The sequence below is a fragment of the Delphinus delphis genome, chromosome 8 (assembly GCF_949987515.2).
Source record: "Delphinus delphis chromosome 8, mDelDel1.2, whole genome shotgun sequence".
In the NCBI taxonomy this organism is placed as follows: domain Eukaryota; kingdom Metazoa; phylum Chordata; class Mammalia; order Artiodactyla; family Delphinidae; genus Delphinus; species Delphinus delphis.
In genome coordinates this window covers 100,376,400-100,387,689 of record NC_082690.1, presented here as the reverse complement: position 1 = coordinate 100,387,689, position 11,290 = coordinate 100,376,400, and the positions used below count along the sequence as shown (strand labels likewise).

General features: G+C 53.5%; 1 protein-coding gene across 1 annotated transcript in view; it reads right to left on the bottom strand.

Annotated features, from left to right (window-relative positions):
* Positions 1 to 3,230: 3,230 nt before the first annotated feature.
* LOC132429229 (pregnancy-associated glycoprotein 2-like) overlaps positions 3,231 to 11,290 on the bottom strand; it is a 12,885-nt gene continuing 4,825 nt past the window's right edge. Inside the window, exons 3-10 of the mRNA XM_060017448.1 lie at positions 10,659 to 10,830; positions 9,589 to 9,706; positions 9,376 to 9,494; positions 7,965 to 8,158; positions 6,708 to 6,824; positions 5,021 to 5,162; positions 4,835 to 4,933; positions 3,231 to 3,383 (exon numbers count right to left, since the gene is read on the bottom strand). Of these exons, the coding sequence (XP_059873431.1) occupies positions 3,231 to 3,383; positions 4,835 to 4,933; positions 5,021 to 5,162; positions 6,708 to 6,824; positions 7,965 to 8,158; positions 9,376 to 9,494; positions 9,589 to 9,706; positions 10,659 to 10,830 (1,114 nt within the window). The remainder of the gene's footprint in view (positions 3,384 to 4,834; positions 4,934 to 5,020; positions 5,163 to 6,707; positions 6,825 to 7,964; positions 8,159 to 9,375; positions 9,495 to 9,588; positions 9,707 to 10,658; positions 10,831 to 11,290) is intronic.

Below are 11,290 nucleotides of genomic sequence, written 5' to 3'. Positions count from 1 at the left end.
TTACATCCCCACCAACAGTGTACAGGGTTCCACATCCTCTTCAACACTTGTTATCTTTTGTTTTTTGATAATGACCATCCTAACTGGTGGGAGATGGTATCTCATTGTCATTTGATTTGCATTTTCTTGATGATTAGTGAGGGAGGAACTGAGCTTATCCCAAATTTACAGAATAGGAAACTGATGTCCAGAGATGAACTTACCAAGGTCACATGACTGGTAAGGGTCAGAGGTGGGATTTGAACCCAGGCAGAAAAGCTCCAGGATGTACATGCCTGGCGAGTACGCCGCATTGCCTTCCATGTGTTTAGCAAACCTGGGATCATGCTGTTTTGTATTCTGTTCTTTTCTCTCAATGTCATATTGGAATGATTTCTCATAACATTAAATGTTCTGCTGAAACACAATTTTAAGGCGGTTGGTTGCATGATGACCTAACTATGCTGTGGACACTTTATGTTTACTGGACCTGGGACGTCCCAGATTTTCCCTTTTGTAGGAGACTCTGAGGAGTACATCCTGCTTATTTATGTTTGCAGGTGCTTCTGACCATCGCTTTAGCATAAACCTTAGAAGCAAAATTACTGGGACAAGACTATATATATTTTAAGAACAAGTCATTCCAAAAAGATTGTACCAATTTACAGTCTTTCAAGAAGTGTTTAGGATCTATCTTTCCCTGTTTTTTCTACCTTTTCTCTCACCGGTGGCTATAAATCTCTTTGGTCTGCATTGGGTAAAGGATAAAAGTGGAAGGTGGGGGAAGATTGTTGCTTCGAACATAAGACTTTGGGACTTACCTGGTGGTCCAGTGGTTAAGAGTCCACACTTCCAAGGCAGAGGACATGGGTTTGACCCTGGTTGGGGAATTAAGATCCCACATGCTATGCAGCGCAGACAAAAAAATAGAAATAAAATTAAAAGGTTGATGAAGATCAGAATTTCTCCTCATGTTGGTAGCACAGGCTACAAATATAGAGCCTCAGGAACAGTGGGCTCATTAACCGACACAACTCCAGCGCTGGCCTTAGGCTCATCTAGGGAGGCAAAGCCTGACTCTTTCTGCTTGATATTACGGCAGTAAGCCACGCTGACACCGTATGTGTCCCGACATGATGCAGCAGTGCGTTCTAGTGGAAGCATCTACTAATGCATCCATTCATTTACTCAACATGTATCTACTGAGGGCCTTCGATGTGCCTGTAACCACTGCTGCAGCCACAAGATTGCAGGAGACTTCCTTCATCTGTACAATGGGGGTCGTGCCCTGCAGGGGCTCGTGGGGAGACAGTGAAATGCACATGTAATTAACCAGAGCTATTATTCTTACTCTTATTGGTAGTTTCTCCCCAACAGAGACATTGCTTATGGTTCCATGAAGACCACTTGGAAAATGAGTTTGACAAACTGTTCACTTGAGTCTCCATTAAGCCCATGCATGACATTTGCTGTTTTAAAAAAAATGCCATTTCTGCTCTCACCTTTTCCCCCTTTGTCAGCTCTGCAACCAGTCCTCTTTCCCCCCCCCCCCAAGTCGATCGTAATCCAGGGCCACCCCAGAGGGACCAGACACACGGAACCGTGGACATACGGCAGGTGTGCACAGAGAAGGTAGCTGCAAGGCTTAGGGGTGTGTTTCAGGGTGGGCTGACAAGACTGAGGTTAATGCCCCCCTCTCGCCCGACTGCAGCCTTTCCCTGGTCCCTGAACAGGAAGCCCCTCACTCCTCTGGCCCCCTACCCACACCTGTGTTGCTTTCTCCATCTGGCCCTCCCCATTGGGGGTTGTCTCTTTATGTGTCTCCATGAATCACTGGTGGGTTCCTAACCCAGCCCTCTATCCCTGGGGTCCACCCCAGCACCTGGCACATAGTAGGTGCTCAGTAAATTTGTCCTGAATGGAGAGATGAGGAAGGAAAGGCGTCGTCCCTTTCGCTGATTTGTCTTGGCCGAGTAAAGGCCCATACCGTGCATTGCGTGGGGTGTGTTTTCCACCTTGTTTATTCTTCCCTGCTCCTTCTCTCACGTCGGTCTCCATCCACCTCTGACCCCTGCTGTCCCCAGCCTGGGCCTCTGCTTCCAGGTGGGAAGAAGTGATGCTTCCACTCCAAATGTGCCAAACCATGGCAGCTCGAACCAGTGGTTTGTAGCTCTGCCCCTGGAGGAAGCTCAGAAACGCTGAAGGCTTAGTGCACCCTGGGGCCCCTTTACATGGGTGACATCCTCGCCAGCAGCCTTGGAGGCCAAGGGAAGGAGCATGCTGGGCCCTGGGGGGGTGGGCATGGCTCAGGGATCCACACGGCCCATCACTTGGGAAGTGGGGCTGGAAAGGACACTGCAGGTGTGGGTGGCAGAGAGCTGGTGACTGGGGTGGGGGGACAAACGGGAACCATCTCAGCTTGAAGGGCCTCACCCAGAACCCCCCTGGAGCAGGCCACTGCCAAAGGTCCTGTGAGATGGGAAGGGTAGAAGGTATTTTTATTACCCGTTACCATCCCTCTGAAAGAGGAGGGGGCGGAGTTGGTGGGGGCCATCACAAACTCTTCCACTGTCTAGAACACTCGCGGCCACTTCCTTGGGGGCTGGCTCGCCCCAGCTGCAGTCATGTGGTGCTGGAGGAGACTGTCAATCACGTTGGGCAGGGCCACGTGATCAAGTAAAGCCAATCATAGTACCCCCAAGTCCCCCGCCAGGATGGTTGCTCCAGGGCTGGACACGTGATCTGAGGTGGCCCAATCAGAGCCCTCCTTGGTATCCTGAGGTTTTTCTGAGCTTCCTTCGCGTTAGGGATATATGTGTAGAAGTGTGAGGGAAGAAAGTTGTCAGGCGAAGAGAATCAAAGATGAGAGACGGGAAAGAGTGAGGGAGGGAAAGAGGGAGCTGATGGCTTCTGATTCCTTGGGTCCAGTCACTGAGATCTTCGCCTCTGCTGTGGTTCCTGTGTCCCGGATCCCCAGTGTCCTTCCAGTAAGTCTCCCCTTTCCTTGAAGCCACTTGGAGTTGGGCTCCTCTCACTTGTGGTTCAGATCCTGCCCGGTCATGATGCACCTCCCCGACCCAAAGAGAGGCACCCATTTGTCTTAGCACCGTTGAGAATGGAAACTTTTATTCTTTGCTGAGAATGGGGCTTTGCAGAGCACCACAGTCCCCCGCCATCCCTGGGTGGGAGTGCCCTACGTGTGAGTGAGTGTGTGTTTGGAGGGGGCCTGACTGCTGAAGCGGCCCCAGCCTTTACACTGCGGGAGCCAGGCCAACCCTGTTGTTTCCCCGATCGTAAACCGAGAAATACAGCCTCAGGAAGACGTCGCCCAGGATCCAGGTCTCCGAGCGGCTGATGTTCTCTGTGCCCCCAGTCAAGGTGCTGAGGCATTGGCCCTGAAGGTTCTGGGGGAGACGGAAATGCACAGCAGTCAGCCTGAGCCCTTACCTGCCACCCTCTCGGCATCCGGAGCCGGCAGCTTCTCGGTTTTATCTCCCTCCTTTGGTGAGAACCAAGTGGCTCTCTCAGCAGCTGCGGAAGTGGGGTGCCCATCCAAGACCAAGAGCGGCCAAGGCATGTGGTTGCCATGAGGGAGAGGGGCTGGGGGAGGGGAGGACGGGAGTTTGGGATTAGCAGATGCAAAGCACTATAGAGAGGATGGGTGAACGACAAGGCCCTGCTGTAGAGCCCAGGGAGCTCTATTCAAGCTCCCGTGATCAACTAGTGGAAAAGAAGAAGAAAAAGGATACAAACACACGTATAACAGAGTCAGTTTGCTGTACAGCAGAAATTAACACAACACTGTATATCAACTATACTTGAATAAAATGTTAAACAAGAGCAAGGATGGCCTGTAATTCCCCTCATTCCTTCTGACCCTGCTCTCCGTTTCCTCTGCAGGGAATGCCTTTGCTTCTCCCTCTTCCCCACGACCCGTTCTTAGAGACTGCGCTCAGCCCCTCTAGGAAGGCTTCCTGGCCCCACGCTCGCCCTCCCTGGCCACTCCAGGCCGGGTTGGATGACTCACCCTGGTGTTCCCCTTGTGTACAGCCCTGATCACTCTAATCTGCGCCCGGCACCCCTCGGCTCAGCCCCCGGGGGTGCCATTTGCATGGGGTCCAGTGTAGATTCTCCTGGACCCATGCAGGCCTCCTCATGCCTCCATGAGGCTGGGGGTTTAGAATGACTGAAATTCCCTTTCTTCCTCAAAGCCTTCTTTGAGGCCATCAGCCTCCTCTGAACTCCCATAGGGAGCTGGCATTAAGCCTCAACCCTGTGCAAGGGCCGTGCGGTCACTGTGCACCCTTAATTCACGGGAGCGTGCAGCCTCCCCACAGAGGGGCCTGGTACCCCAACTCACAGAGTGGGAACTGGGGCTTAGCAAGGGGAAGTCGCAGGCGAGGACGAGGGTCGCCATGTAATTTGTCATCCAAAGCAGGACACCTTCGAGGTGGGAGGGAGACCGTTAACCATTATGGTGGGACAACACGCTGAGACTGTGCCCACCCACCCCACTTGTCCCTTGGCCTATTGCAGGGATTGCTAGAGCTGACTTTCCGTGTTCATCTATCTGAGGGCTCAGGTTGAACTGAAGCTCCTTGAGGGCAGAGGCCCTTAGTGTTCCCTTCTCCTTGTGCCTCGCACCAGGCCAGCACGGGGCAGTGTTCCATTTATTTCAGGATGATGGAAGTCCCAGACTGCCCCTTACTCTCAAGTGGTTGGTTTTGTGGGAGGCACTGGCCCAGCCACAGGGGCTCCGTGGCATCTGCAATGGTGTGGCTTGCCCTGCAGAGGGCCCCCTCCTGCAAGCAGGAGCCCAAGGGTTCCTGCAATTCCACCAGGGTTGGCCCTTCACCTTTCTGATGTAGGCTTGAGGGGGCACTGGGTAGTCGTTGCCGTTGATTCTGAAGATGATTGTAGGCAGGCGAGCCACATAGCTACATGAAACCGCATACTGTTAGAGAAAGAGGGAGAGAGGTTGGCCCAGGTGATCCCTGGTGCGTGGAGAGCCCCGGAGTGGCCCTGTGGCGTGACCCGTCACCTCGTTATCGACAAGGCGGGCGCCGATGAGCCTTCGGATGGCGGTGATCACTCTACTTGGGCCAAAGAGGAACGACGTCCCGGTATCCACAATGGCCTGGCAGCCGCGGCAACAACCAAAAGCTACACCGTTTATGGTGATGCTGAGAGACAGTGGGACAGAGTGGACACCAGGATCACTGTGAAGTCTCCCCCCACGACTGCCCCCTCCCTGACTGTCTCCCTTCAGCTCACGCCCTGCCTCTGTTTGCCTTTGCTCTGGTCGCCTAACCTTCGCTGACTTCCTTTCAGCTCCTGAGTGCATCAGGCTCTTTGGTGCCTCAGGGCCTTGGCACGTGCTGGTCGCCCTTCCTAGAAGACCCCCCATCCCCTTTGTCTAGCTAATTTCTCCTCATCTTCCAGGTTCCAGCTTACTTGTCTCTTTTTCATGAAAGTCTTCACCCCCAGACTAGATCAGGCTCCTGTCTTGGTCACTCTCTGTAGTCTCTTCCTCATTTCTAGCATGTACCGAAGTGGAAATTCATTATTATGTGTGTGACTCGTTTCATGTACGTCTGCCTTACTAGATGTAAGGGCAAGTTGTAGCCTCAGTGCCTCTCTCAAGTGCCTAGCACACAGCGGATGCACAATGTATGTTTGTTGAATGAATGAATGAATGAAAAAGTGGATGAGGAACAACCAGAGCCCTGTATGTGCTGTGTGACCGATAACGGGTCAACCCACACGGTGAAGATGGAGGTTCTCCGGGGCAGCAGATGCTGAGAGTAGGGGTGTCGGAGACACAGGCTGCCCTGGGAGAGGTTGTCTCCCAGCATGGCCCACTCACACAGCTCAGACACTGAGGCCCCCGGCCAGGCGATGCCTGAGCTAGCCCAGGGGCCTCCAAAGGACACGGAAGCTTCTGTCTGAGGGTATAACTGAGAATCCCGTCAATTATTGCCCCTTGTTCTCAGGCCACTCCTGGATCCCGGCTTCCTGATTCTCTCTGTCACAGCCCCTGCCCCACTGTGTGCCCGGGATGTAGGGTGGCTATGGGTGGGGCGAGTGTCTCTTTGTATGAGTTGCTTTCAGGTCTCAAGAATGCAGCCAACCTCTCTCCACTGCTGGGGTGTTTCTCCCTCAGGAAACCAGTTTTCCTGGTTTGTCCAGGACTTTCCCTGTTTTGAAACTGGTAGTTTTGTGTAGTGAGAGCTCCCTGGGTCCCGGGTAGCCCTAGACAGTTGGTCAACTTATCACAACCCTGTTCAGGCTGGTGACATCCTCCCTGATCCTCTTTTCACTGCACTTCAGGGTCTTCAAACCGTGCTCCCTGCCTTCCAGCGTGGTGGGTGCAGCCCTCTTGGGCTGCACACGTCTCTCTGAACCCTGTTCAGGACCCTGGTCAGAGCCCTGGTCAGGGGCCTGGGGTGATTATGAACCCATGGGTGGTGTGTGTATCTGTGTGTGTTTTTGTGTGTATCTGTGTGCCTGTGCGTGTGTTTACACGTGTGTCTTTGGGGGGTGGAGCGTATGTGTATGTTTTTGTGTGTATCTGTGTCCCTGTGCGTGTGCTTACACGTGTGTCTTTGGGGGTGGAGCGTACGTCTGTGTGTGTGACTTTGCGTCTGTGCGTTTTTTTGTGTGTCTGCATGTGTCCGTGTGCACGTTGGGAGCATCACTTGGGGGGGCCCTCAGAGGGAGGGGATTACCGGTTCATGGTTATCTGCCAGTAGTGGGGTCGGGACACTGGTATCCACTGGAGCTTTCCTTTATGGTATCTGTGGTCCACCCCGCCTAACATCACAATGCTGCCATTCTCCTTCTGGCTGAGGAGAGAAGGAAGAGGGAGGGCTCGTTGTAGAAGAATAACGGCAGGCACTGTCTGAGGGCTGTGCTTCTCCACCCATCCTTGGCACTATTAGGGTCCCCATTTTACAGAGACGGAAATTGAGGCCCGGAGGGATTGAGGACCTGTCCGAGGTGGGTCACCGACTAGTGAGTGGCACAGAAGGGGTTCGAAGCTGGGCAGGCTGGCTGGGCTCCGACCACCCACCCTTCTGAAGAGGGCCCGGTCCCCTCCAGCAACCAGAGTGCTCAGAGATACCCTCAGAGGACACCGTGCCGGAGGGGTCTGGCTGCCCCCTCGCCTTGCCTGTCATTGTTCAGAAAAGCCGAGGCTCGAGGGCGCCAAGGGTGTGGGCTCAGGCTCACCCAGGGTTGGCTTCACCAGCGTGTGTGACCTGTGCCACCCATGGGGCCTCACACTCAGCAGGGCCCTGAGCCTCTGCTATCCCTGTCTGAAATTCCTAATACTTTTTTTTTTTTTTGCAGTACGCGGGCCTCTCACTGCTGTGGCCTCTCCCGTAGCGGAGCACAGGCTCCGGACGCGCAGGCTCAGCGGCCATGGCTCACGGGCCCAGCCGCTCCGTGGCATGTGGGATCCTCCCGGACCAGGGCACGAACCCGCGTCCCCTGCATCGGCAGGCGGACTCCCAACCACTGCGCCACCAGGGAACCCCCTCCTAATACGTTTTGAACAAGAGGTCCCACGTTTTCATTTCGCGCTGGCACCTGCGAATTGTGTAGCTGCTTCTGAGATCCGGGTAAAATGTTAGTGAGGAGGAAACATTCCCACCATCCCTCTCCTTCCTCCCATATGAAATCCATGAGCACATCCTGTTGCCTTTTCCTCCAACCTGTATCCTGATATCTTTCACTGCTCTCCCTCTTCCCTTCACACCCCCTGGACCAAGCTGCTGCGCCTGAGCCCATGAGCATGCTTCTGTTCTCATAAAACTTTATTTACAAAAACCAGTGGCAGGGCCAGATGTGGCCCTGGGGCTATAGTTATCCCGGGCTAGACTGTCTCTCAGGAAACTTCTGACTCAGGTGGGCTACAACTTTTCATGCAACTGAAAGCATCTTACAGCTGACTTAGAGAGAGGGCTTGTGCAGTTCGGACTTACCTGCTCAAGTAGAAGGCAAAGACAGACTGAGGAATGAGGCTTCGTTTCTTCAGGGTGTCGAAGATGGGGGTGGTCCCTTGGATGGCGAGGCTGGGGTAGCCCAAGCCCAGGATGCCATCAAAGGGTGCATCTTCCATCCCAAACTGTAACTTGCTCAGGCCAAATGGCTGGCCCATGTCAATAAGTTTCCCGATCTGTGGGAGAGGGGAGTGTTCCCACATAAAGGTTTGTGAAGGGGGGCTGGGACTGGGCTGGGATGGAGATGCCATGAGCACCGCAGAGAAGAACTGCGGCCTGGCTGTGCCCTGTGTTGACCTCAGATAGTTAGACCAAGCTGCGACTGGAATTTGGGTTCCATTTGTGCTGGGCTGTGGCTTTGAACCAACACCTGCCCATCCTGCAAACACCATGTGAAGTGTGCGAAATTGGCCTCATGCTTCCTGTGCAGGTGGAAAAACAGGGACTCAACAGGACCAAATGGTTCCGACTGGAGGACAGAATGAGTAGAGAGCAGGAGAGTCTTCTCTTTGCCATCACTGTGATCTGATGACAGAAATGGACTGAATTCATCGCAGTGCATCGTGGAATTTGCATCCGCCCAGAAAGACAGAAGCCCATTTTACAATGTCGCTGCCAGGGTGCTTATGAAAATTCTGCCTGGGAAACACGCTTTGGGGATGTGTGTGTGCATGTGTGTGTGTGTGTGTGTGAGAGAGAGAGAGAGAGAGAGAGAGAGAGAACTCAGGCCCTTTGGGGGATGCAGGCTATAGTTTTCACTAGGCTCTCAAAGGCCCCCTCTCGTGGACCCCCATTTATCAGGCCCTTCCCACATCTGTGGCCCCCTGCTTTCCCTGTCCGGATTCCCGAAGCCCTCAGTTCCCCGCAACCGCCCAAGATCAGTTTTATCCTCTCCCCAAGTACCGCACACCTGATGAATCCTGACTGGCCAGCCCAGCTCCACCTTTTACCTGATGCCTGACCTTGGCAAGGCCCTGGCTTTCTGCACCTCGGTTCCCTCATCTGTCTAGTGGAGCTAATCATAGCACTTGCTATGTGGGGTTGCTGCAGGAGTAAACGAGTTATTACCGTGAAAGTACCTGGCACAGCCTGAGGATATAAGAGTGGGTGCTTTTCTCCCCTCTCTCCCTGCTCCCAGCAAAATGAACCTTGAGCTGCTCATGGGCAAAGGAGCTGCAAACCCACACCTCAAGCCACTCTCTGGGTCAGCCATTCTGGGAGTTTGTGTGTCAGCAGGGACACTGTCTCCCCAGGGACACAACACTGTGGGGTGGGCGGCCAGCCACTAGGGGACTTTGGGAAAGACGGGCTCTCCCAGTTGGGCCTGCATCTGTTTTGTAAGCTGCGGTTGCTCCCAGGGCCAGCCCTGACTCAGCTTCTGGTTTCCAGTTACCCGAACAGTGTCGTAGCCAAGAAATCCAATGATCCTCCCGGAGCCGTAGGTGAGGTCGATGGACCGGCCCCAGAGCCGGAAGGTGGTGGACGTGTGAGGGTTGAAGACATTGTGTGTACCTGCGAACACAAGAGATGTGTGTCCGTCAGGTGCTAAGGACGGAGAAGGGGGTGGGAGGGGGAGTACAACATGGGCGGGGGGGCAGGTACTCACGGCAGGGGCGACTGTAGCAGTAGATGGAGGGCACCCACAGGTCACCTGAGCCGGTGTCAAAGACGACCCTGAACTGCTGAGGGGGCGTTCCAATGGTGATGTTGCCGACATAGGCTAGCTACAGGGGCCGGGGAGGGGTGGTGTGGTCAGACCTGGCTGCCCTGGCCGCCCTCGATTCGCAGGGTACTGCTTCCCTCGAGGTGTCCCGTGTCTCCTGAGATCACTTTCCAACCGCCCCACCTCACAGCCTCTGCTCAGACCGGTGCCTTCATTTGATTTTTTTCTTTCTTTTCCTCCATGCGGGCTCTTAGTTCCCTGACCAGGGATCGAACCCGGTCCCCCTGCAGTGGGAGCGCAGAGTCTTAAGCACTGGCCTCCAGGCGAGTCCTGGTGCGTTCATTTGAGAAGCTCTCCAGTCCCCCCTTTAAGGCCCAGCCTGTTTCTTTCTCCAGTTGGCCCTCCTAGGTCACCCCAGGCCACCTCCTCTGAACTCAGACCATGTCCTATCACCACCACGCTTTTATTTGACATGTATTTACTCTTTGCCTATCGCTCAGGCTGTCCTATGCATTCTTGAGGAAGAGACGAGACCTTTTTAAAATCAATAACAATAACCATAGTGTTAGATTTTCATGGCGTCACAGGCCATAGGGGCTCAGTAACTTCTTACTGGTGTCCTTGGATCTGCGGAGGCTGAACTTTGTCCGCCTGGGGTTTCAATCTTGATTTGCAGTTGGCTTTATCTATCGATCAGACACGGCTCACCTTTCATCTGTAACTCAGTGGCTCACTTAGCTCAGGAGGAACAATCTCCCTCAAACTAATGGCATATCTTTGGCAAGAAATGGGTGTTTACCTGCCACCTGGTCATTGCCGAGCCCAGTTACCACCGACCAAGAGTTGAGGATGAGAGTGCCCTCTTCTCTGGGAATGGGGTCCGTATTCCCCAGTGTTTCTGCTTCCTGCAGGAGCCCTAGCCCCACCACACCGCCTGGCGCCTCCAGATGAACCCCAGTGCCAGGCCAGAGCACCAGGGGGCGCTGTAGAGTGCCATCCACCAACACACTCACATCCAGGTAGTTCCTCAGGGGATGAAGAGTCATTTTCGGGTAATAGGCGACATTCTGGGACCTGTTGCCAACATTCTGGGACCAGTTGCCATTGTTCTTCAACAGGAAGTTTGTCAGCAAGTTTTTTTCCCTGAGGGTTTCTCGCATGGTCTTCATCTTTGTTAGCGGGATTCTTTCACCGAGCATTGGGAAAAGGAAACAAAGAAGGGTCAGCAATCAGCTGTCTGTGCTATAGTACGACTGTCACACCTTGCATTGTAATGGCACTGTGTATATTCCAAGCATTTTTATGAGTGTCCTCTCATATCAGGATGCCATGAAAAGACCATGACAAAGACCTAGGTTTGAATACAGGTTCTGTTGTGTAATCTTGGGTAAGCCATATGACCATTTGGAGTCTCAGTTTCCCCCTCGGTAGGTACAAAGGTAGAATATAGCTCCTATCGTCCGTATAGAATGCTCTGGGTATTAAGTGAGATGATATATATAATGTACCTGACATGTAAGAAGTGTCCACAATGACAGCCCTTCCCATTGCTATTGCCATCCCACTGTATCTTTTTCTAAGAAGTTCTGGGAAGGAGTCCGAAGGGGGATCATTACCCTCTTTTTACAGGGGAGGAATTTGAAAT